Here is a 27131-nt window from a genome sequence, read left to right on the forward strand (position 1 = left end):
GGTATTTCTTTAAATGGTGTATTTTGGATAACTGTTCAGCCAGTTTGAGTCTTTGTGACTGAAAACGTGTTTGATTAAGACAAATTTTAGTTTGTCACTTTATTTAGACACTTGCTATTTGATATATTTGGTTAATATTTTGATTTGAAGCAACCAAATTTCCCCTTCAAAGAAGTTTTTCAATGGTTAGCTGTGACCTTTCCCTCTGTGTATTCAAATGAACCCGACTGTTGCATGTCTAGGATAATAGAGCCACCAGAGCCTTTCGCCTAATAGCTGAAACAGTAGGACTCTACTCGGCTCTTTCTGGTATTTCTGAAAAGGTTTCAGTTTTCTATCTTGGCTTTGGCCTTTTTGAGGTCTGATCCTTTTCTCCTTTTCTGTAGTTTCTTCCCACAGTCTGAAGACAAGGATATTTGGTTAATTTATTAATCTGAAGTGAGTCTGATTGTTAGCATGCAAGGAGGTCCGGCTCTGTTCGAGCCATCTGATGTACTGGGAATGGTTCTAGGTAACGGCCTGCTAAGAGCCAAAATACTCCCTAGAGATCGGGTAGAAAACATATTTATTTGTGTAAATTATGTTTGGGGGTGGTGTGTCCTGCTATAGAAATAATCTGACTCAAATTTACTGATTAGATCATTTTAATCTTAAATTGACATACCAATATATTATTACAAAGCAATTATTATTGCAGGACAAATGCCAACCAGGATTGATTACTGGGATAACTTTAGCTCTGATGTTAGTATGTTTTTGTTTGAGTGTTTTTCCTTTGCTGCAGTGTGCTCTGTTAGAAGTTGCATTGTTTGTACTGAAATTCCTGCAAGTAATTTTGTGTAAAAATGGTGTAATATCCTTAGTTTTGAAGCAGATCACGGTTGAAGGGAACACAGCCACAGCTGTTTGACAGCCTGACTGACACTCCCATTCTCCAGCTCGTCTCTATTTTAAATAGTTTGCCGTGTTTTCATATGTAGGTGGAGGAAATGAATGCACCGTCGCAGCTGGTTTCACAGAGATCCCCTCCGTCGCTGAAGTAAATCAAAATAATCAAGCCGACGGGAGCCTTCAGAAGATGGTTAACAAAACAAAGGTAAATAGATGAGATGCTTCTTTTTGTTGGCTAAATTGGATGTCAGTGTAGACAAAATCCAGGGAATGTTGATTGGATGAATATGAACACTTTTCTCTGGTATGAAATTCTGTGATAGATTAGAGATAGATTTTTTTTTCCATTCAATTTATTTTTTATGGATAATAAATTGATTTTCAGATAAAGTAAATGTTTTTGCAAAATGTTTTTATGTGGCTCCTACCTCAATTTTGAGCATTTGGCAACAAATTGTTTATCTTTTCTCATTCTAGACATCCATGCATGGGTATGTAGTTAAAAAAAACCTGTCTTTCTGATGTAGGAAGTTTTGGAAACAAACACAATATCAGCTGTGTTTATTTAATACACGTGTATAGACTTCCTCTTAAAGGACATACATGCTTCAATGGCTGACGGCATTGGAAGCACATAGATGAGAGTTTCTGTCTGGTCCTTCCTGTGTTTTGGCTGTTTGATGGTAGCATAACTTCCTCGCCTGGGAAATGCACCTGCAGCTCTGTTTACGTTACGCTGCTAACCTCAACAAGCTGTTGCTGAAAACGGCTCAGCTTTGTTTCACGCCCCTCTGCGATCACACTTTTCAATTCATTGTTGCTCCTCTGTGTTTTATTCATAACTTAAAAATATTGGTAATCTCAATTCAATATTTCCAGGGTGCAACAATTACCTTTTCAATCATCAGATCCATAGGATATTAGGAGGAATGCTTATTTATTTGGTTTATTTCTCAGGAACTCTAAAACAAAGAAAGATATATACCAAATAATAAACTTGGAACCTGATAAATGATAAATTAGGTAAAAAGGATTACATCCTAACCACTGTTTCCTTCTCTTACAATAAAAGAAGACAAAACCGGTGGTAATCTGTTGAGTACAAATGTCAAGGATTGATGTGTCATTTTGTTTTGACAGCTTAAAAATCCTCAATAAAACAGTTGCAGTCTGTTTTTGTTTTTTTCAAAAAGTTTTTTCAAGACTGTCTTTGTTATGGCAGACCACTTTCTAAGAAGCAACACAGAATTTCTCCATAATCTTGCAAAAAATACTTCACACCTACCTGTGTAACTATGTAGGTCAAATACTTTTGCTGAGGTTAGCGGTGGTCTTTCTTCCATTTTTAACACAATCTGAGGGTTTGTCAGAAATGCAAGTATGTTTCACCTACATTGTGTCACAAAGAAGAGTTGTGGAAATCAGAGTTTCTTCTTTGATAGAGCAGGTCATGCAGAGTCACCTGATTGTCAGTATATGAACAAAACTTAATTAAGTTTTTCATTCTATTTGCTGCTGCACAATATCCTGCAAATAAGTCATCATTACAGTTAATATATCAAAGGACTGTCGGCAGTGCTCTATTCATTTGTCATTATAAGTGTCAGGAATACATGCTCCACCTGCCTGTCGAAGCTTCACCGCAGTAAAAAGCCACAGCTGATGCTGGTGATGGTTCCCAAGAAAATAAAGGTCACAGAGAGAGTTGGAAGCAGAGTAATGCAGATGATCGAAGTGGAAAGAAAATGTTGATTTATGGAAACCGATATTCAATGATATTGCCTTTCCATTATTTCTCTAACATTGCGCTGTCCTAAGTCCAGTTAATTCTTATCTTATAAATGAGTGAGTATTCTGATTGAAATTGTTCCTAACCCTAATAATAAAAGCTTGAAAAGCAGTCACGCTTACTTAGATCTCTGTACAACGTTTTATCTCCTATTTGACGCATTCGCCAGAGATCTTAACAGATTACATTTATGGATTCTCAGTTTCTGACCGTGGCCCTGAATCTTAAAATACTTAATCTGATTCTGACTTGCATCAAAACTATAACAAGACCACTAACTAGCAAGAAGTTCTTTGATTCTTTGAATTTAGTACTATATCCTCATTTTCAGTCCGTCTTCAAACAACTACATCTTTTATGTTCAGTATGTTTTACATTAAATTGTTGAATGAAAGCAATTTGTATCTAGATGCACCTGTGTGGATTCTGGAAAACCAAAACCAGAAAAAAACTGCTTTCCAGTCATTTCAGTTCAGAAATACTTTATCGCAAAGGGAAATTAAAGGTTAACATAATTAATCTCATCCAAGATCTTCAGAGGTGCTGTGGGCAGGAAATACCTCCAGTAGCAGTCAGTATTGCATTTCAACTGCATAACTCTCTTGCTGAAGACTGTTGCTGTATGACGGTCTCATGCCATCAGTTGACGACAAGCACTGCTCATCCATTTCATTTGCTTTTGTCGCTTCTTTTTAAATCTGTCTGGTCGCATGGTTAGGAGGCAAAAATTCTGATTGGTTCATCTCTAACTTTTATTCCGCTATCTAGTATGTATGTCCATTATATTTCAACATTTGAAGAGAGTAAAGATGACAGCTCCTCTTTGATTGTTTGAATAGTGCTAAGTTCAGTAACTATAGAGAAGATTCAGTCATAAAGTGAAGCATTTTCTTCATTCGCGCTCGGAGAGTTTGTGCTTAAAGGTCGTGCTGCATTTCACACCAGCTCCTTGTCACAGGCTCATTATGCACAGCTCATGCTCTTGCAAGATTTTTGTGCAGCTGCCAGAAATGTACGTGCTATATAATAATCTCAAGTCTGTTTTTATTTAAGGAACCCTTAGAAAAGATCTCATAATACTTACAGTTTTTGTACTTTACTTTACTCACTTTACTGGTATTAATGACCAATTACCCTGTTAAAACTCAGATATCTCTTCTTTGAAGATAAAATTGTGTTGAACGAACGAAGAGAGATCGAAGACAGTGCAGCAACGACATTAGACATGATTGTCTGAGTGACTGCTTAATGTGCCATGTCAGGAATAATGTGATGTTTGACGACTATGGGTGTGCTTTGTGTACAGTTTTGACACCTCTGTGCTCAGCAGGCGTTAACCTCTGACATCCAGCTGGTAAACTAGATAGCAGAGTGTGGCAGGAAAAGGGCTTGGTGGTCCTGTTTGTAGCTGTCACTGAGGTGTTTGCGTCGATGAAAGCTTTCTGTATCTGGGCCAAACTATGTGCCTGGATGGTCTGCAGTCATCAGGGGAGAGATTTATAATTTGGTTTCAGTGATTCAGAATGTGGTTCATTTTTCACTTATCACATTAATATTTTGTGTTTTATTTTATTTTTCGTATCCAGAACGTGATAAAGTGAGCTTTAAACGATTAAGGATTTCCTCCCTAATTTTACAAAAAAATAAAAAACAACAGAAAACTTTTGCTTTCATTTAGATTTGATTGAGACGTGTAACAGAGTAGTGTATTATTATTGGCCCCTAACCAGGTTGACAAAAAAATTCCTGTACCTGCTTTAATGAACCATGTTATCGATGTACTCATTTTCCCAGCAAACTGGCCTTATCTAAACCTCTCAGAGAATCTATGTGTGAATTTGTAGAGTGAAGTAAAACACCAGATTCACCAATGCAGAGGAGCAGAATGCTCACAGTTCCATTTTAATACTCTTATTTATTTTTTATTTTTTTATTGATCTTATGGAATATTCTAATTGTTTAAGAAACTGCATTTAACATAACATATTAACATAAAATAATTAGAATATGCCACTCTGTGTATACTTTATTTAATGTAGGAGTTTTACATTTTTGTTGTTGAAATTAATTTACAAGCGAGAAGTTATTGAATTGCACCTGTCTAGCTGAAGTCATCCTTTTCATTATTTGCATGTTTCCATTTGTTTCAGGCTCCGAGGACACTTGTCATGACCAGTATGTCGACTGAGTAGGTTCTTCTTGGTTGTTTATCCCAATACAAGAGTAAACATTCAGATAAATAAGTTTTAAAACGTATTTATCTGCCAACCACCACGTATGCGGTGGTTGGCAAAAACAGGAGATGTTTAACTGTTTGTTTACGATGTTTTTTACCCCCTCTGCCTCCTTTAGGAAGCAGCAGACCGTGCTGCAGGTGGTAAAAGCTCTGGGTGGTTTTTCAATCATCGACCGAGTATGTGAGAGCACAACTCATGTGGTGTCTGGTGAACACAGACGGACTCTGAACATCCTGTTGGGTATCGCACGTGGCTGCTGGATCCTGTCTTTTGAATGGGTATGGAAATGTTCAGAAGCCATTACAATACACTTCTGAAAAAGACAAAGGATCTTTTAAGCATCTTTAACATATGATTTATTTGTGAGTAGATTCTGTGGTGCTTGGAGCAAAGGCAGTGGATTCCAGAGGAGCCATATGAGCTTTCAGACCAGTTTCCTGCTGCACAGGTAGGAGCCATTAAAACAGACAATTATTCTCAACCTTACTCTAATCCAAGGTAAGTAGTATTTAGAAAATGATTTACCAAAGTTACATTCACTAAACTCCAACATACTTACAGAATTTAGAGTTCTAAATTTGAAAACCCAAATGTTGGCATTTGTTAATAATTTGATTTCTCTCTTTATCTTTTGAGTTTAGCTATCTAGTTTAAAAAAGACAAGCCACTGCCTTTTTTTAAAATCAAAGCAGTAAGAAGTAGATGTTGCTAGTTGTTGCCCTGTCGCAGCTTGCTTGCTTTTCCTTAAGCATCCTAAAAGTGATGCAGGTGTTGCTTCTTCCCAAACTTGGCTTTTATAAATCTAGATTATTCTTTCTTTCGACACTTTACATGAGTGGAACACCGTCTGGACTGGCTGGTCTTTGCATTAAGATAATATTGAACCCTCCTTTTATGGTACATAACTGAAATTTTACCAGTCTAGTAATGCAGCAGATGACGTTTAGTCCTACACATATGAAACGGTTCTGCATTGCTTATAGGGCTTTTATGAGACAATTTTGGACAGCTCCTTAGTCAGAACTATCCCATAAACTACCCGGGTTCCTGTATAGTAATTACTCCTCATATTTTATGTATTCCCTGGGGTACAAATCTGATTTAGAGGCCCATGTGTTTCAGCCACGCTTTATAGTAGGAAAAACAAGATAACATGACATTCAAGTGAGGCAAATGTGTGTTGATTTGCCAAAGTTACTCAGTGATGAAAAGAAAATAAACCTTAAGAAAGAACTTTAGTTCCAGTAAATGTGAGCTTTTAACAACAAGGCAGGAAAGAGTGGTATCCTAGGGTTAGGAACCAGTTACAGTATCTTCACTTCTTGTCTTTACCAGGTGTGCTAATAATTGTGGAGTGTGCTATCAATATTGTAGAGAGTTCTGTAGATGGTCAGAGCCTGAATTTTTGCTGTGCAATAGGTTTGATGTAAAAGCAGAGTTTCTTTTGCTTGATTTTTTATTGAAGTGACATATAATCTTTATAACAACATGGTCTGTTTTATCTAGTTGCTGCCAACTAGAGAGGACTCTGCATCATTTTAATAAAGAATTATAAACACAAGCTTTTTATTTAGAAACGTTCCCTCTCTCCCATTTTTAATATATCATGCATATTTGTAAGAAGTAGATATAGATGACATATGGAAAATGTTACATTGCATTCTACTTAAAAACACTAATTTCTGTATTAATCATTTTCAGATGCTTGGTTTGTTTATACAAAGGAACATTACACAGATTTTGATCCGTTTAGATTTATTGTTTATGTTGCACTTGAGAAACCTAAAAAAAACATTTTTGCTAAACAATGTAGAAAATGTTCCTGTTGCAGCAGTAAAGAGATGTGGTCAGCTAACACAAAGAAAACTTGAGTCCTCACTAGTTGATGGTATTCAGCTTAAGTAACAAAAAGGCTTCTAAGGCATTTCTAATAAACCTGCAAAGCCAGTGTCAACAATTTAAGCTCCATCAAAACAAAAATAATTATTTCAAAATGCCTTTCTAATGCAAAAACATAATCATCCTGCTTGTATTTTAGTTCTGGCAGAATATATTAAAATATATAATTTTTGAGTTTGTTTGCACAGTCATAATTAAGAAACTCAGATTCTAACACTCAGATTTCCTCTATATGTATAGTAGACATAAATATTATCCCTAACATGAACATATAAATTAAACATCAAATGTACATACATTCTGAACAAAACAACAAAAAACAATTTGTAGAAAAAACATTCTTGTGGTTTTAACATTTAAATCATAAAAATATCTGGAATATATTTAAAAAACGCTTTGAGCCAGTTATTTATCTTGTACCATGGCCTATCTATACAATATCACCTGCTGGTATTCTGATCACAGTCTGACAAATGCTGAAATTGTGCTGAAGTATTTATCTTTGTGTTGAACTTTTACGATGGCATTTACAGAATATAAATGCTTTGTCTAAGCTGTCAGCATTTTTAATGTGCACAAACCCTTGAGATCAAATTTATAAAGACATAAATAAGGAGAAATGTATGTACGAAGAGACATATTTATGAAGTACTTTGGCTTCCACTTGAACCTTTACTTTTGGTACTGGTGTTTTCTGGGCAACATTTTTGAAACGCTTCATTTAATGAACATGGGCTCAAAGCAAGGCTGAGAAGTCTGTCGGTCTGATCATCATGGTAGTCGACTTCAGTGAGTATCCTGATCCTTTCCAGTAGTACCATTTGATTCCATTGAAGCGGTTGGAGTTCTGGCCGTTTTGGTAATACATCCCATTCAAATTGGATGGGCCGCAGGCATCAAACCACCAGCCTGGAACATCAGAACGCATTAATATTAATGTATACAAGTGAATTGTGTTTTAACTTCTACTTTTTCTGTCACCATTACTGACTACTTATGTGATTAAAGGAATAGTTTAGTAGTTTTCAACTTTTCATTTTTCAAGAGGACTTTAGCAGGGAATATCTTACCTACAGTAAACTACTCCTCAGCTTATTCATTTAGTATATATCTGTACTTGTTGGAATTGAAGGCCAAAGCTTGGTCCAAAGAGGCAAAAACTAAAGTGAACTTCTACTGTCTGAAAGTGGGAGTCTTCTGTAAAATCAACTTTTTTTTTTAGCTTCTTTCATGCATATTTGAATCTCCCATGGCAACCATTTGGGGCTGGAGGTGCCTAAACTCACAAAGTCCTGCTTATTTCCACAAAGCTCCTCCCCGGAGCTGCAGCCGAGCTGCAGCCTCATCGAACTGCCCTCCCCCGTGCCTCCCACACTCAGTTCCTCCATACTAGTGGCAGCAGCAAATGGTAAACATCTGGTGGAACAGAGAGTCCGCTGAGCTCATCATAGGAACTGCTTTTCACTGCACCGCTCATAAGAATGGTTGTAAACGGCATAATGAACAGCACTGTTCTGATGACCTGATGAAAGCGGAGTGTTGGAAAGAGTAGGAGCTTAAAGAGACCGAGGCCCAATTTCAAGTCAAATTTTTTGAAATCATGTTATATATACAGTATATAACACATTTTTATAACAACTGAGAGTAACATACTTACTCGATTGTGGTATGAAATGGCATTATGTGCCTAGAAAATGCATAATACCACACTTTTAAAACAACTCCAATCTCTAAATTCCCTAGCAGTTTTTGCTGACTCTAGTAATGAATCTTCTAATGTCATCAGTGTTTCTATGACGCCTTTATTTAAACAGAAGCTGACTGTTTAAATAAAGACTGTTTAAATTTTCTGTGTTATTTACACAGACAATGGAGAAGGTTGCACCTGGTGCACCAGCGATGATACTCCTGCGTCTAGCATGTACTGAGAACAGAATTTATAAAACAAAAAAATATATATATATTCCGACTTAGTAACTACCAAAAAAAAAGGTAAGGTCAAAATGAACTGCCGTAATATTTTGACCTTTTCTACCACTACTTTTATTTAAGTTACTGTGGTTTGCAGGGGGGTAAACTGCTATTCCATTTTTGTGACATGGCAGATATTGTTTTGAGACTCAGAAACCAATTAATCTGAATTTATACTAAGATGCCAAGAGATTAATCTCCTTCAGGTAAGATATTAACCTTTTAGAAGTTGAGGATTTTTGCAGAGGTTCACTTCATAAAACCGATTCCTTGAAGATGAAAAACCATTTGTGACCTTTGGAAGCAATACCAGCCATGTAGTATATTAAAAAATATTTAAGACTTGGAACACCTTCATAAAACATAAACATATACTAATTTATGCATGAAACAAAGTTATAATTTACATACCTATAAATAAAATCTAAGTATAACTTAGATACAGGTTTACTTTATACGCAGAAATAACAGAATGCTGTTTTTTCAACAGTAACGAATGCAATTAAGTCACAATCAGGCTATCTGTTAAATAGTGTTTAATCTCAGTCATTAGAAATTGTTCAGATTAAAAAGTTGTATTTTTTTCCACTTTTTCAAGTATTATTGACAATGCAACTTGATGAGTGATAGCTCAGCCAGAGGTCTGGTTATATTAGGCTTGTGGGAGTTGATTATTATACACTTACTGATACTGATGAGGAGCATTCTACATAATTATGTCCTTATTAAATCCACCCTTGCACTTCTTTTTCATTATGCAGCTTTTATCAGACTACAATAATTACAGGATTTTTCCGTAGTTCATACCGATGAGGTTAGCTATAACATTTTTCAGAGAATATTCATATTTCCCTCCAGAACAACTAGTACATGTTTGTTTCTGATATTCTTTATTTGTTTTTGTATATATTAAAAAAAATGGAGGCATTTCTACCAATTTTCCATACAAATTTGAGACATTAAACATTTTGTGCATTTTCTATTCATTCAGTTTTGTACTCACAGATTACTTTTTCTTTCTTTTTTTTTTTTCCTTTTCTGATTCAGTCCCACCCAGTCATGACTGTTTTTCAATGTGCCTTTGAACCCTCATAGTAGAAAAGGAGATGAGGTTACGGTTTTTATCATTCTGAACTTCTCTTGGCAGTCCCGGTTTCAGATAAAGAAAAGTTGAGTCACTTTCAGGGGAATTGTGAAGGGTTTTTTAAGCTGCTGGAGGAGAGAGGGAAAAGCTCTGTTCCCAGGCTGTTAATGTCAGCTATTGTCAATGTTGAATTCCCCAATGAGCAGATTGGTGATTAAGCCTGAGCTAATTGTGCTCCTTGACACAGCCATGAAAGGTACAGCAGCCTTTAAAATGTCCTTGAAGACCTTGGGGCTAGTGCCAGGATTTTTGTTCTTGGAATTGTTTTCTTATCAATGCATTTATATATCTTTTTTGGTTGCAGAATTACTCAAGCACATAAAGTGTTTACAGAATGTATTTCTTACCTCCTGTTGTCAGTTGTGAGCACTTGCAAACACATTTGTCATTGTCTGCATCCTTTGTACTAAAATCACTTCCTGGCTGCCCAATGCTGCTTATTTTGCCTGCAGTTCCACTGTAGCCTTTAAGGTGTATCCTGTAGAAAGGAGAAGAAAAATGGAGGAAGAGGAGGAGAAAGACTATGATTACTGTTCCTCAAAAGGCAATACTTAGTCCTTATAGTTCTTTTTTTCTTCCAGAAATTGGTTGGGTATAACACATGAAAACTAAACTATTGTTATTAGTTTTTATCATTTCTTTAATTACTTGTTTGATTAGTTTTCATAAGCAATGTTTTGACGTTATGGAAATGTTTTTTGTTTGCTGTTTTGCAGTTTATCCTTATTGAGCCACCAGCTTTAAGAGTAACATCAAACTCAACAGAATAAATACGTTGTTAAACAGGAATACTCTCTGTTAATTTCACAGGAAGAAACCTTTTCCCAGCCCACATTTGGATATGAAGGTTTTGTTATTGCCAAATCTTCACACTGAATGTCAAAAAAGGACATTTTATGTGCTTCCTATTTTTCAAACACTGACCTGGTTTATTAGATTTTCTTTGGGCTAATGCCAGTATGTCAGTGTGGAGAACCTCTTTTTTAAAAAATTACTATGGCATGTTTTGCCTACGAGGTGTAAAGGTTTTATGTATTTACTTTAGAAGTTGATTTAATAAAATTGCATACGATCATTTATGCAGAAATGCTGATAGCTAGGGACATGATGGTGATTAAAAATACCCTGGTGGTACTGCTTGAGAATCTGCTTACAAATTTAAAAATAAAAATAAAATGCTTCTCTAAGATTTTGCAGCTCTAGTTCTAAAACGTTATTGTGTGTTTTTTTATTTTGATACGTAGAGTAAGTAAAAATATAGAACAAATACCCACTGAGTTTCCAGGTGACTCTTGTGGATCATAATTAACCTTCTTGCCGTTCTGCTCTTTATAGAATACCTGAAGCTGTACAAATTGATAATTAGCTAAATATTTTTTCTGGGTATCTGCACAGGTAGCCAGTCTGCTGTTGGTACATCGCTCGTCAACTGTAGTTTTACATCAGTGTTGCTTTAATAGGAGTGATGGGTAGAGCTTTCGTTTCCAAACTGTTTTACACAATCAGAAATAAGTTTAAAAAGAAGAAGCTGTCTTTAATTAGGGAAGTAAAAATTGTATTCCGCTTCTTTTAGATTAGTTTTAGAAAACTCCAGTTCTCTGGCTCTTTCACTAGCATTTTATTAAAAAGTCTATGTCTTTCGAAGCTGTCAAAACTTCTTCTTTTTTTTTTTTTAAGTTTTGTACATATCTTCATACCATGAACCAGCCTGGGCCTACCTGTAGTGCTGCAAAGAGTTCTTGATTTTAATGTTGTTCAAGGTGGTGCACATTTAATTTGGTTGATCAAAATTACTTCTGTAATATTTTGAATTGTCTGAATGTTGACCAAAAAAAATTATTCAGAATAATTGCAAAGAGTGAGCTTTTATGATGAACTTCCATAGCACTCTTTGATGGTGAATTGTCTTTAGTATTCTGTTTTTATACTCGTTAACTTCAGATAATACACTTCAAAAGCACTGTTGTAAGACTACACACTGACTTCTTTTTCATATTAAGCAGAATTTTGTGAGCTTTAATTATTTTTACTTAATCAAAATGGCATGTGTAAACAGTTTTGCTGAAGTGCTCGAACAAACCTGTAATTTTGTGCTTCGCCATCCAGAGAGAACTGATCATATTGAGAGAAAGCAGAGTTTCCTTCCCAGTCGCTCAGCTGGACTCTTAATTTGTATGATTGTTGAATTGTCAGTCTGGAGACAAATTCATTTCCCAGCCAGTATTCACCTGACGGTTCTCCAAATCCCTGAAAAGACACAAAGAAATCTAATTAAACTCCATCAATAAGCTCATGGCAATATTCACCCTTTTTCCTCGTTAGCAAAGCCAGCACAGTGCTACTCCCTATTTTTTTTGCTATAAAACTGAAAGTCTCCCCCCTCCTACTAATATATTTTATCAGAACAAAACAGACACTGATCTTCTCCACCAATACAACCTCTCAGTGTCAGAGGGAAAAAATGAGCATGGTTTTGTAATGACTGCATTTAGGGGTTATGGATCTTTTCAGCATCTTGTTGGCTCATTTCTCTTCCATTTTGAGTCATAAGCACTACACGCTACGCTTAAGGTTCATCCATACTCTTTGATGATGGCGTATCATCAGCACAGTTTTAGACGTGCTGACTGAAATAATAAATACACTGTGTTTGAGATGGCTCCTTTAATGATGGCAAATTGCTCACATTATTATGACTTCAAAATGCAGGGAGCCTGTACTCAACTCCCATGCACATCTTGGTTGTTCTCTTTGAATAGAGTTCAGGAAACATCTCAGACTGACTATGCAGACTAAGCCAAGTTGGGAAGATGGTCAATGACCCAGACTAATTCAGGCTGCTGGTATGTAGATTTGGAGTGAAAACTGTAACCTAGGTAATGTTTTTTCTGTGTAAAGAATTTCTTCTTGATTGCCTCTACCTTTTTGTACTCCTGCCACGTACGGTGAAAGTCAACATGGCCCTCGAAGCGTTTTTGTAGTACCGTCCAGCCGCCTCCTTCTGTCTCCATGTCACAGAAAGCCTTCAGACACAAAGAAAACAGTGCTGTGATTGAAGGTTCAAAAATGGCCCTGAAAGTTAGAACGTGATGCTTATTTTTAATGCGATGGTGCCACCTAGTTTGTGTTCAATCAAGACACTGTTCTGGGGAAAGAATTTAAACTTTTCTAAGGAGATCACAGTTTTTGTTTAAGATTGCATATCCTGAGAAGTCTCTGAACATTATCTACCCAAGCTCAACAATGTAGAAGGCCTGTAAAGTTTTGGTAATATGTATACTGCGTTTTTTTTCTTTCTTTCTGATTCTCATACACACATTCACCCTAGATATAGTTAGATAATAAATTGGAGACACTTTACCTTCACCTCTGTGGTGGTGTTAGGGATTGTGAGAGTGTAGACGCCACTTTTGATGTTTCCTGACTTATAGACAGCAGCACAGTCCATGTATGTCGTTGGAGTGTCTTGCATCATGGCAATTTTGGGTTCTGCAAAACACAGTTTCTGTTATTTTATCAGGATGTGTTTGAAGAGAATTTAGATGCAATTTGTAGCTAGTAATCATATTAGTTTCAGATATGTATAATTTCATTAGTCTGTAAAATAAATGAACAAAACATGTTGTTTCCTAGTTCTAAATTTTGGTGAATAAATTGGTGTAGTTTCTGTGAATGAAACACAATTTCCTCACAAAAAACAAACAAAAACAGCATATATTATGTTAAAACAAATATACTTTTATAGGCCTTTCAAATATTTTATGTCTCTGTATCAGGAAGGCAAATTGTCTACAAGAAATTAGCTACTTTCTCAAATCCAACTATACCTACAGCCACACAAAAATATTTTCAAAACAAGTGGAAATGAGAAATGAAACTAGATGAGGATCCAAATTTATCTTTGCATGACATATGTTGAGGAGGATGCTAAAAGTAGTGAAGAAATATCCAAAAGTTGCTGTTGGAGAAAGGCCTTTTTTGTTGTTGTTTTCTTCTGTGAAATTAAAGACAATTTTGTTTGAAAGTTTTCCTCATACCTTTTCCAAATACATATGGAAATTGCTGTACAATTACAGCACCCGAATAAGTAAATGTGTGCCGTGTGGGAGAAAATTTAAAGATCCCTACTTGTTCTGATTCAAGCAGTACCCATTTCTTAAAGATCCACCTGGGTGTTACGACTCACCTTGAATAGAACCGGTAGATAATATCTGTACTAGGCTGTTCACTGTGTCCAATAGCTCCTGCTGTTGATGGTGTAAAACAGAGTTGTTGGAAGAAACTTTGAGCAGCTGCTGCTCCAGTTGCCCGATGATGGCCGTCTGCCTCAGTATTAGCGACTGAAGCTGCTCCTTTTCTTCTCGAAGTGTTTTTTGCTCCACTTGCCTCTGCTTCTCGATCTCTGTCACTTTTTTCTCTAGAAGGCTAAAGAGGGGATAAAAGGCAATGTAAAGAGCCATTCTGTCTTCACTTAATCCAACAATTTGTTGGCAACAATTCAGCTTTTCATCGCATTTCCTTACCTGTTTTTATCATTCAGTTTGCTGATTTCATTTGACTGGACTATAAGTTGTTTTTCCAAGTTGTGGGAGTTTTCAAGAAGTTGGCGCTCAAGTCGAGTTGTATGATGGATTACCTAGTGCCAAAGTAACAAGGCATACTTTAACAGCCTATTTCATTTCAATAAAAAAAAAAATCAAAATAGACCTTCAGTAATTGTAGCAATATATGTTTAGCTTTGAACTCAAAAACATGTGGTGTTTCATTGTAAAGAAGCACTGACACTGTTGGTATACCGTAAACAACAAATTAGTAAATGCAAGTGTGATAGCATTGATGACTAAATCAGCAAATTTAGCTGTACTTTCCATTAGATTATCAAGTTGAACACAAGGTCCTGTTTGCACCTCTAGATTGAACTAATAACTGACTTTTCCATTGCAAAAAGGAAAAGCTGCACAGGAAAGCACAGCTATACTGCAACACTCTAGACGTACCTAAACAAGGGCAAACCACTGAAACCCCACATATTTTCAGACTCCTATGTATTGAACTAAACTCGGGGGTTGTTGACCTTGCCACAAATTTCCCAGTTTGTAGGAACTGAACTCAGCAAAACGCAGGATGTTTACATGGATCCTGGCTGTGTGTCTCCATTGGAGCTGTTGATGTCTTTGAACAGACGGATGTCTGATTGTGACAAACTGATAGACCCCTTCTCTGGGAATACGAGTGTGCTAATAACAGGAAATGCTGTACAGTTGGCTCACACAGGGTCATTGACGTGCAGCCACAATAATAAACTGACTTTGTCATGCCTGTTTTTCTCCATTGCTTATTTTTTAACCTGCTGAAGCTATATTATTCATCGCAGTGTGTCACAGAAAGCACTTAAGTGAGATTTTGCTCGCACAGAACAGGAAGGGTGAACAATTGTATGTTGCTTTACCTCTTGCATGTTATTTCCATGTGTTTGGAAATAACAGAAGGTCCAGCCTCACCTGCGCTTCCACATTAGTGAGTTTCCTTGTTTGCTCAGCAGTTTGACTCAGCAGGTTTGCCCCAATTTCAATCATCGTAGCCGTGTGGTTGTGTACGGCAGCCTGTTGGAGCTGGAGCATGTCATATTTCATGCTGTCCTGTATGTAATTCTCCAACTGCAACACAGATTTTTAAAAAATGGTTAACTTGAGGCAGTTTGTAAGAGTTATTGATCTTTTCTTTCTCCGCATGACCTGCAGTTTTATTGTTTATTGATGTCAGGGTTCATGACAGGTGCTTCACGCTTGTTGTGTTTTAATATAAATTGAAGAAGAAAAGGCTCCACCTCTGTTGCTGGAGGAGAGAGAAAAGTTAATTCAGGGACCCAATATGTCCTCCTCTATACTCTGTTTACCAGCATCACAGAACAGGGGCATTTCAATGAATTAGAATATTATTGAACAGTTATTTTGTTACATTAACTTATGTCACCAAACATAAATTAATTACACTCAGGCTGGTGCACTTATTTCTGTTAATTATGATTTTCCACAACATTTGAGATTAGAATTTTACATCAGATCACGAAGAAAACATTTTAATACAGAACTGTAGGCTTATTGAAGAGTATTTGTAATACATCCTTAAAGGTTATTTGTTAAAGGTACTTTTAATTTGATAAACAAGCCTCAAATTCCCATTTGCTAACATGTACCCGTATATGCAGGGCTGAAGTAGTTCTGGTTAACTAAAGAAAATAAATCCACTTCAGTTTCTTCAGTTTAAAGTCCTTTTGAATATAAACCACTGAAAGTCCTGAAATAATCTGTTTAATAACAGGACTGCTCCTCCCCCACTTGTTTCTACACTTTAACCTAACTTGTGAGAAAAAATGTTTTACCTGTTTGGAAATTCTTTTACAAAGGTTTGTAGATGCAGTCTGCATGGTCAGATGCTGGAGGGTGATCATAAGGAACACCTGAATTCAGTGATTTTATGAGTGAACCTTTGGTTATATACCTTACTTTTGCAGCAGGAAGATTAATGGTTTTCACACTTTTGAATACGGCAGCTTGTTTTAAACATTTTTGTCATAGTATGGCTTGTAGAAAAAACTATAGTGAAATAAGCTGAGTCGGTTGATGATGAGGTCTTATATATTTTCTAATATTACAAAAATTTCATATTTTGTTTCAGTGAGCTTTAATTTAATTTCAATTTTACACCACAAAGCAATTAAAGTTGTGACGTAGCGACACACATTCCCATATTTGTTCTTATCTACCTTACAGAAAGGCTAGATTTAGACTGAAACTAATCATTAAGTTATTTCCTGCTGTGTGTTCCTGAGCAGCAATCAGGTCACACGACTCGTAAACAGGATGGAAGTGTTGAGTGAGGAGTTACATCCTTCATTACAGTCCAACTGGAAACCAGCGTCAGTAGGGCTGTCCCCTTTGTCACCAACACCAAGATTGCATAAGTTTTGCTTCTCTTCCACTCTTCCGTTAATAACACCCAAACATTATTACTGTTTAGAAGAACTTCAGCTAAGATATTCAGTTTATGATTTTGTTTGTCTTCCTTTTTTTGCATCTGGTTTGTTTATGTTTTTGGGTACACACAGATGTGTGGAGCGTTATTATTTCAACTGTGGGCAGGATATCCGATTGACAGTTCGTGATCTAATCAGTTGTTTACTCCGAGTGCCTGAAAAGCGTCAGAGAGGAATGACGGAGTTCCTCAATCACGAGAAACATCGACTTCTTTTGTCTTAGCTGTCATCTGCTGTTGGAGAATGAATGCTCATTGGACAAATTAATAGACTGATTGGTGATGAGTTTAAATTAGCATTGGCACACTGCTTTCTGTTGACCCTGAATTGTTTGAAGTTATTTATGCTTCTCTTTCATCTCGCCATTGATTCATCCAGCAGTGCAGTCCAGAAAAAGGTTCACAACCTTGTTGAGCCACTTTACTTACAGTTAATTGAGCCCAATGCATCATCCATTTATTCAGCATTCGCTGCTCTTTACTGTCTTATTGCTCCTCAGGGTCTTATGGGGCTGAAACAGTTTGTCATGTTTTTTGTGCAAAATAAAATACATTTTAAAACTGGATTTTCACATTTCAAGCTATTCTCCACTGGAAACTTCCTGTCTGCTGCAACAGACAGACAGAAGAACAGAGTATTTTTACTTATAAGCTGTGTTAATAAGTGGAGTTTATTATTACTTTGGATGAGAAAGGATTTGGATCAAATAACATCTAATTTCAAATAGGTTGTCATTTTAAAACTATAATTACTAGGACATATTTTTTCTTTTATTCTTTATTTATTCTCTGTTTCTAATTTTTCAAAAACAGATTAGCCTACCTCACCAGTTTGTCATTCTGGAGCAAGATTTCGATGCTGGAAGTAATTAGGGGTGAAGTTATCAGTCACATTGATTGCTAGGCCACTTTTTTTTTTTTTTTTTACCAGTTATTTGTTATTTCTTACATTGTGTGTGAATTGTGAGACAGTCATTTTTTGTTTTTAACCATATGCACTGACTGATGGCACTTTTTAAATTTCGTTGTCCTTGTGACAATGACAATAAAGATTTATCTTATCCTTATCTTATCTAAATATGATAAGATGTTACCAATGCAGTGTCATTTCTTATTGTATGGAATTAAATTAATTTGTGATTTATCGTAATGATAAGCTCTAATTGATTATGTTTGCAAACTTTAGAAACTACCGCTATGGTTGTGATTTTTTTCTCAGTCTTTTTATTATTTTTTATTTATTTAAATACATTTTGCTATTATTAATTTGTATATTTCAACATATGATTTAATGCAAATATTGGACGCAGTTTAGCTGTACAATTTAACTAAATGTTCGTGGTGCACTGTGATAGTCTGTTGGATAACAGGGAAGGCTTTGTTTTTGGATCAACATTTGTGTTTGTGGGGCAAATTAATACTCAACAAGTTTAAGATGTTATTGTCATTTTCGTTGTTATACCTACAGTTGCCACTAAATATTGAGATAAAATTTAAGTTCATAACACTTTGTTGCCAGGAGAAATATACAGACTCCTTTACCTGCACAATAGGAAACATTTTTGAAGTAGTCTTATACACATACAGATAAGTTTTTATAGACACAATATCATCCCAAAGCAGTCTTCTTGGAAGTGGTGTGCTTTGAAAAATGCCCCCTGTTAGTGCTCAAGAGGTACTGTTAGAGCTTGCTTTGACATGTGAGGCAACACTTGAGTTTGCATGAGTGAATTTCGCTGTCTGATGGTTCTCATGCGGTCGACCAAAACTTATTTTACATGAGATTGATTGTATCTATTTGGCTCATTTTGTTTCTTTTCTTTAATCTCATGATGAGAAAGTGAGATTAAAGTGATTTAGAGAAGAAAAACACTTTCTTTATCTTTACAAAAAAATCTTTAGTAGACAGAAATGCATTCTGCACCTGTACTGAATCTTTGTCACTCAATCTTATATATTCATATGACTTTGCATGGGAAATTGGGCAAAATCAATACACAATTGGTTATATGTAACAGCTTTTTAGGCTTTCATTAAATGTTTTTCACTTTGAGACATACTATGGACTGACATTGATGTTTCCACTTTACAGTTTTTCTACACATTTCTGTCAAATAGCATTGGTGTTTTTTGAATAACTGAGATTTTATCTTTTTTTTCTTAGAAATTTCTAAATCAATGATATAAAAGCTGTCACTGGTAGAGTGATATTATAAGGCGATAAAAGGTTTACCTTAAGCAGCCACTGTGTGTTGTTCTCCATGCCCATCTCCAGTTGTTCCAGTCTCTGAACCGACTCGTCGTCCATTGGTCCATCCTTTTGATCAGGATAGTTGTAGGTGCTTTGGCAGTTCTCTTGCTCAGGCAGCAGAAAAGTGTAGCTACATGCGCCGTTTTGTATCTGATACTGTCTCTTGCCAACAGCACCATACTGCGTTCCCAAACCAAAGCAGAAACTTAAAATGAGTAAATCCACATTAAGCATCTTCATTACTCTTTGCTCAAAAAATTGAAGAGATTAATTTTGGTTAGTTTTTTTTTTAGTCTTCTCTCATTAGAGGTTTTTCCCAAGCTGCATCCAACATAAACAGCTCTCTGAAGTTTCTGCAGACTCCTTTTAAAACCTCTTTGGTAGGTGGAGAGAAAGCAATCAGGAATTTGAGGTAGCGTGTCTTTACCTCAGTGGTGCTGGACTGCATGTGCTCGCCTTTCATCAGTCCCTCGACCACTTGCTAAAGTGGTCTAAACACTAACTGTGAGTTTAAACCACTCCCCCCTTTACTGTGACCAGTCACTGTGAAAAGATGTGAAGTGGAGATTCCTTTCAGTACTCACTAAACACACAGAAGCAGATGCACAGACTACACATCCTCCACTATATCCTCTGCAGATCACACGTGTTGTTTTCAGGATGCCGCCACACACATTCAGCACAGTCTTTGATGCTAACAGTGTCTTCCCATTCATTGAAAATTGTTTCCCGGCTTACAACACACATACCAGACGCTTGAATGGGAGATTCAACGGAAGGCTTTAGTTTCCTCTTATTTCTTCCTTTGTCTTTTTAAGAGGTTGCATTCATTTTATCATAAGCATCGAGTCTTAGCTAGTTTTAATACGAATGTGAGCAACCCAAAACTGACCAGAGTTTTCAAAGTCAAGCTAAAATCATGCGATGCCTATGAGCTAAAATGTGTATCTTCTAAACTGTCATACATAAACAGATTAAAAAATTAAAATGAAAAATACAGCATGGCTCTACTAAACAGTTTAAACGATTGTTCAACTTTAGGCAAGTTCTTATGTCACTTCAGTGATGTTTTCAGTTGGTTTTTAGATTTTTACTACATTTAATCTGCACGGAGACCTGGATATCATCCACGACGCAATGTGACAAAATATTATATTTTCTAAAATGAGCTCAAAAGCTCTCATATATCGAATAAAGAGCAAAGTACCGAAGTTGGACCCCCAAGGAACTCCACAAGTTAGGGAAACTAAAGGATAAGCGCAATCTCCTGATTTAACATCTCTGCTCTGGACTGGTTTAATTATTGTGGACAGGACTTTATTTACCCAGTATGACTAAACCAGTCCAGAGCAGAGCTTTTAATGAAACAGCTGTTTGCATTTTTATTTGATAGTCTTCAAAATTGACACTCTGTGCCTTAAAAGATTGTAAGGTAGAATAAAAACTCCCAAATTTGGCAAGTCTGTTTCAAAGATTGTGAAATTGATCTGACATGAGTTTGACCAAATTCCAAAAAAATAGAGAAAAAATAAGCCTTTACCCCTCTGAGAAATCAGAAGCCAACTTGAGTCTCGTGTCTTTTTATGATTTGTGTATCATGTGAATAATAAAACCCATCTAGGTTCTGTCAAATGTAAGAATTGAATATGTAGCAATTTGTGAAATGCGTTTTAGTTGCTGCTGCCGCTGCGACCTGAAGTAATCATTTGGTAAATTCTGACAAAAATGTAATTTGCTACATCTCCCCCGTCTTTGTGAAAATGTAAGTGGTCTTCGCATCATAGGAGAACGGTGAAGAAGTGACTATTTTAATATCTGAGAAAGTTGTTCCCTTTTCTCTTAGCATAGAAACAATGTGTTGGGAAGTTTCTAACTTTAATTTGATATTTGTGGAAATTTTTCGAAAAGGCTTTACAGCAAAGTGGTCTTAATTGTTTCAGATACGCTCCAAAATGATTTTTTCTGTAAATGAAATGCAGCATTACAAGACTGCTTCCCAGAAATATGTCATGGTAGGTTACTTTACTACCTGTTGGACTGGCTATCATGAAAGATGTTTACGAATACAACACATACAATATAACATTTTCGATAACCCAAACATTTTTCAAGAAGAAAACAGCTTAATTCATAATTTCCTCTGTACTGTGTATAATGTATGCAAATATTAGTTCAATTTAACCACCTTTCAGTGTCAACTACAGCATAAATCATTCTTTGACAGGAAAGCCTCGGACAGGCTCTCTGCAGAATTGTAGGAAGTGAGCTGATGTAACCCTGACTGTATGAGGGAATTGCAACATATTTAAGGGGCATTACTAAAGAGGAAGGACTTGTCGTCATTTTAAAAACACCAACTTTGTTCAGGTGTTCTGGCTGAGTCACTGTCATGGGACGTTCATTTGCACCACTTTTTTGTATCAGTTTGCTTTATGGTTTTTGACGGCACATGGGAGGCAGGGAACAGGAACAGTTATTCATTTTAACAGCATTACCTCAAGGGGCCATCCATTCACTGAATTTATCACTGGGCCACATCCTATGCATACCACACGCCAGACTGTTTCCTCATGCTGTGAGCACAGGGAACATCTGCTGAACTGTCAAGCAAACACTGCATTTCACTACATGGGCAATGTCGAGATCAATTCATCCTTGCATGGTTACAAGGCAGCGCAGGCTGTCTGCCTGCTGACTCGCTGTGCCCACCAAGATTAATGTTACTGTAATATATGGCAGCAGACATATCGACTGGTCTGCTGAGGGAAGGATGTGGAGTTTTCAATGTGAAAAAGAGGTCTGTTAATTTTAGGAGCCCAAAGGAAATATTGATATGTTGCAGTAAAAATTGTTAAGATACCATTTCTATAACAGTAACAATCATGCAGTGAAATTGAGTTTCTATGAGTTCTTCAGCTCATTGTTTACCATCAGGAGTGAGTTGTCATTTCATCCCTGGTTATTTTTTTCCATTTGTTACTTTTACTTCTTTCCAAAAACAAATGGCATGGCACATTTTGTACTCACCATGCATCAGTTCCTTCCCAGCAGGGGGGTGGCATTTATACCCCTATTCACAGTGGTATTTTTGTTTTCAGTATTCTACTATGTCAGCAGTAAGGGAACAATACCATATGACTGCCAATAGATACTATTTACCAGCAGGAGGCAATTAGGAACCTTCATCTCTTCAATTTTTTCATACAGTTTTTCCTCTGTAATCCATGTGCTTCTTCAGCCTTTCAAATATCAAACCATATAGCTTTTTCAGTGCCTGATAGCCATTATTTTTTAGATGTTTAACACTTTAAAAAAAAAACTTTGTTAAAACTATTTCTTTCTGAAGAGAGGAACGGATCAGGATTTCAAATGAGTAAACATGTTGTTCTCTTCGAAAGCTTTTAGCTAGAAATATTATTCATATTTTAACTATACCAGAAGATATAGTTATCACCAAATAGTTGCCCTTAAAAGACACCATTTAAACATCATAGTTTTGATTAAATAAAGCTTTTCTTGCCTCAAGCTGATGACATTACTAATTGTACTGCTAAGCTGAACTCCTGCTTTCCACAACAAGTTCTTCCTCGTTCATACCTCTAAATACATATTTACAATTTATACAAATAATGTATTTAATCTCACTTTTTGGATTAATAAAATAATTCTTTGATTGGATTAAAATGCAGGAAAATGCCATCTTTGTCATAGTGTGAAATATAAATAAGTGTCTTGAGAACTACATGCTTTAGAATAGGAAAATGATATCCTCTTCCTTATGGAACCCCATTTAAAAAACAGATCAGGTTTACAAAAAGGACACAAAGAATCATTAGCTTTTAACTTACTGCTGTGTCCTCACTTCTGACAGCAAGACCATAAAACCTACATATCTGTATTCCTCAGAGCCTTGTGCAACCAGTTGAATCAAAATCTTTGTGGTAGGACAGACATGGTTCTAAGGGGTTCTGCATCATTTAATCTCCTTTAAATAATTTGAATGCATTCAGCTTGTAACATTCACACAGCACAGAAAATTTTACTCTTTTCTCGTTTTGGTTTCATATCAGATCATGGCATTTTTTATAAGATGCCTAAAAGGGAACCAGAACCAAAATAAATGGAAATGGAGATTAATACAAATTCTCAGACAATACAACATGATTGAAATCAATTAAATATGAACTATTTTTTATAAAAAATTATCTCCAGAATTTATAAAAAATAATAAACCGTGTTAAAATATTACTATATCATGGCGAATTATTTGATGTACAAATGAAAGTAGAAAGTAGAATGAAATGGAGGTATGAATTGGTGAAAAGGGTGAAATTAATTACTGACCTGCTTCCATTTTTTATGTGGAGGCCACATATAAAATCTAAATACTCAAATCTCATAGCTATTTGAATTTAATAAGATCAATCTTTTTAGCAAACATTCAATATTACACCATATTTCCTATGATGTGGTTCTGATCTCCAACAGATTTAAACTAAAACAACCAAATAGCCTACATGCTATTTACTGGAGTTGTAACAGCAATCAATTACAAGAAACTAAGAGTAGTTTGTAGAAAATTACTTTGACATTTTGGTTGTGAAAGCAAGTACCAAGAAAGTTGTGAAATGTTCCATGGTCAGTTTTAAGTATTTCGCAGCAAATGACCCCTCTTTGATCCAAAACCGAGAAGAAAAAGGCAAATAAATGATCTGCAGCTGTTTGAATCATTCATTGCCAGCTGAAAAATAATGCTCCATAAACCCATCTTAGGCTAACAACTCAGCAGCAAACAGGAAAAGGATACTTAAGGCCATTACTTGGTGAAAACAGGGAATCATTTAGCCACCATCAAAACAAAAAGCAGAGCTAATAGGGAGTCAATATTATTGGATGTGGTTTGACTGAGAGTGAAAAACACGCCACATGAATAATATTATAATAATCATTTCCCTCTATGATTGCTCAACCTAAAAAGTTGCAATGGTTTGCTAACGAGGTTATTGATAATTGGTAAAGCAACAATTTAAATGCTGCCTCTGCTACATTCACTAGCCAAAATATTAAAGGGTTCAGTCTTTTTCATCTGTCTTAAACTGATTAAACTGTCACTTTGTGACAGGATAATCACATATTCTGCTTCTCCCACTTAGTTCTACCATATCTTACTAATCACTCTTGCTGTAATTAAATACACTCACTAAAAGTAGGGATGTGGGTAGCAGACCCGTTGGGTTTGATGTGGGGCCACTATGAATATGGATTGTTTTGGTTTATCCCACGGTTACTTGGTCAGACGAGAATCTGTTGAGTCTTTTAGACTGATCAAAGCCTTGAGGTCTTTGTTGGCATTTCTGTGGCTTGATTGGCCCCATTGTCCTGCTGTGGGGAGACCACCATCGTCAGGGAGTGCCGTTACCATGGGGGGTTGGTGGTACAGGTCAAAGTGGCATCCACATGAATACAAACACCCAGGATTTTCCTTCTGTCACTGCATTGCGATGCATTCACTTATTCTAAATGCCTTGGCTGATTGGTGTATAATCTTATATTAAATATGCCAGCGCTACTGTTGGTTCTTTTTCAATGTAATTAGGAACTTTAGTGCATGACAAATGAAGTGGCATTTTAACATTCAGCTGAATTTACAAGTGAATTTTTAATGCAACTGGAAGCCAGTTATAAAATGAAATTTATGTAAATCTAAACTGCCTTTGAATACAGCAAAGCAAGTAAATGTCACTGAGAGTTTGCTGAAATGGTGTGTTTGATTAAATTAATAGTGAACAACGTTCAAGCTTTGATGGTCATTCATAGAAAAAGAAGACAATGTTCCTGTAAAGGTTAAAGCCCTTTTTAATTTTAATTTCATTTCCTTTGTTGGAAACATTATAAAACAATTGCTGTCTATTGGGTGTTGGCGTTTACTCATTATATATATATATATATATATATATATATATACACAAGATATGTTTTTTCTCCGGTTTTAAGTGATATTTAATTGCACTCTCATTCTTTCTACCCTGAAACGCCTCGGTAACCCCCAATTTCTTGACATGAGGTAAAACTAACAACATCAGAACTCTATAACTTTCTTTCCAGGTGTTTGACTTAGAATGGTGTAAGATTGTCCCCTTCAGTTTGTTAACCGACCCTTGTTGAATATGGAGCATGCCTTACTTAGAACCAAGCTTGTCACTCAGCAAGTCTGAAAACAAACAGACCCTCAAAGAGCTCCTGTTTAGTCTGGCAGGACCCGGCTGAGCTGTCATTTAGAACAGGGTCGCAGAAATAGCTCAACTGGATTAATTAGTGTTAAAAACTTAAAACTTTCATAGATTGTAAAGAAGTTAAGATTCATGATTTGCATACAAAGGTATTTTTCTAATCGCTATGACTGCGGTGTTCTGGTGCTGACTTTTCCTTAAGCTGTAAGTTTGCCTGTAACATCATGGATGAACTGTTTTACAGTGCGGGAGGGTTTCAAAGCTTGAAACGCCCTTTGGTGTAGCTCCAGCAGCCACCTTCAGGCCAGCGGGAGTACTGCAGCATTAAAATAGCTCAAAGGAGGCTGCCCTATCTTAGAAATCTGTTTAAGGTCAGAGTGGGAAATGTATTCATATAAATTGCCGCTCAAGATTTGAATACAGGTTTTAATTGAAGTAACTGTACGTATTTGTGGCTGTACAAATATATTTTACACCAATGTGGGCGACTGTGGCTCTTTGGTAGAGTAGTTGTCTTGCGATCGGAAGGTTGTAGGTTCGATTCCAGCTTCCTCCTGCCACATGTCGATGTGCCTCTGGGCAAGGCACTTAACCCCAAATTGCCTACCGATCTGCGTATCGGTGTGTGTGTGTGTTTGTGAGTGCGACTGGGTGAATGTGACTCTAGTGTAAAGCGCTTTGAGTGGTCAAAAATGACTGGAAAAGCGCTATATAAGTTCAGTCCATTTACCATTTACCATTTTTCAAAAGTTGATGATGATCTTTAATTAAAAGAGTATACCTGCATTACTTGGAAAAAGTGCAGGTCACATTTTAAAGCGGCCCAAACATATTTGGCCTTATTTTTAAAAAGCAGTTGCCTGCCAGTTTAACATCATGACTTAACACTGAATAATAAAACTCTTTTGGAAATTTGAATTCAGTTCAAACAGCTACACTAAACCCTAATTACTCTGTGGCCTGTAGGATAAAAAAACCGAAAATGGTGTCCGGAGGGGTTCCAATTTGAAAATCACTGTTGACCAGAAACCAGAAAGCCATTTTCAGATTAACCATAAAATATCTTGATTATCCCCAGGATCTTTGGGAAAATATTCTGTGGACTGGTGAGACAAGAAACAAGGCCTTATGGTAGATGGGAATACTATTATGTTATGCATAAAATTGTTAAAGAAAAACATCCTTACTCACATAAACTAAGATTATCTTTGTCTGATAATAGGATTTGTTTGATGATCTGGAGATTGTAAGTAAAAGCACAAAAAATCTTCAGACACCAAATACCTTTTCACAGCATTATTACCCAGTCATGCTCATGAAATTAAAGATTAGTATCATCCGTTTCTGAAAGGTTGGGTATTGAGCAGCGTGTGCTGTAAATTAGTTTTCTTATGACCCCAGCAATTATGGATGCAGTAGATTATTTTCTCTTTGCTGTACTTCCCTTGGCAGCCTCATTCTGATTTTGTTGGAGTAATACAGTTCAGCATAAATCATGATCGCTAATACACTGAAAACATTTTCATACCCCACAGTCTGTAAACCACAGTGAGAAATAAATGATGATTTGATTAACTAAATCATTTTTATGTAACACAGAAAATGACTTGGGTTGGGGTTATTAAAAAGGTTTATCTCTCTCAGTTTCACACTCCTGGGACTGTGTTGCTGGCTGACGATTTAC

The 27131-nt window shown here is 36.2% G+C and overlaps 2 protein-coding genes across 4 annotated transcripts in view; one reads left to right on the plus strand and one right to left on the minus strand.

Moving 5' to 3' along the window:
* mcph1 (microcephalin 1) overlaps positions 1-27131 on the plus strand; it is a 34554-nt gene that overhangs the window by 5409 nt on the left and 2014 nt on the right. For all 3 annotated transcript variants that reach the window (XM_028007620.1, XM_028007621.1, XM_028007622.1), the window contains exons 10-13: positions 981-1096; positions 4831-4868; positions 5033-5195; positions 5288-5365. In XM_028007620.1, coding sequence (XP_027863421.1) covers positions 981-1096; positions 4831-4868; positions 5033-5195; positions 5288-5365 — 395 coding nt within the window. The remainder of the gene's footprint in view (positions 1-980; positions 1097-4830; positions 4869-5032; positions 5196-5287; positions 5366-27131) is intronic.
* Positions 7274-25921, minus strand: angpt2a (angiopoietin 2a). Its single transcript, XM_028007623.1, has 9 exons — positions 19200-25921; positions 15433-15588; positions 14455-14567; positions 14118-14356; positions 13293-13420; positions 12853-12954; positions 12012-12178; positions 10279-10409; positions 7274-7725 (listed from the first exon to the last, which is right to left on the minus strand). Exons 1-9 carry the CDS (start codon positions 19455-19457, stop codon positions 7553-7555), a joined length of 1467 nt encoding a protein of 488 aa, XP_027863424.1. The 5' UTR covers positions 19458-25921; the 3' UTR covers positions 7274-7552.

This window comes from Xiphophorus couchianus, chromosome 22, assembly GCF_001444195.1.
Source record: "Xiphophorus couchianus chromosome 22, X_couchianus-1.0, whole genome shotgun sequence".
NCBI lineage: Eukaryota > Metazoa > Chordata > Actinopteri > Cyprinodontiformes > Poeciliidae > Xiphophorus > Xiphophorus couchianus.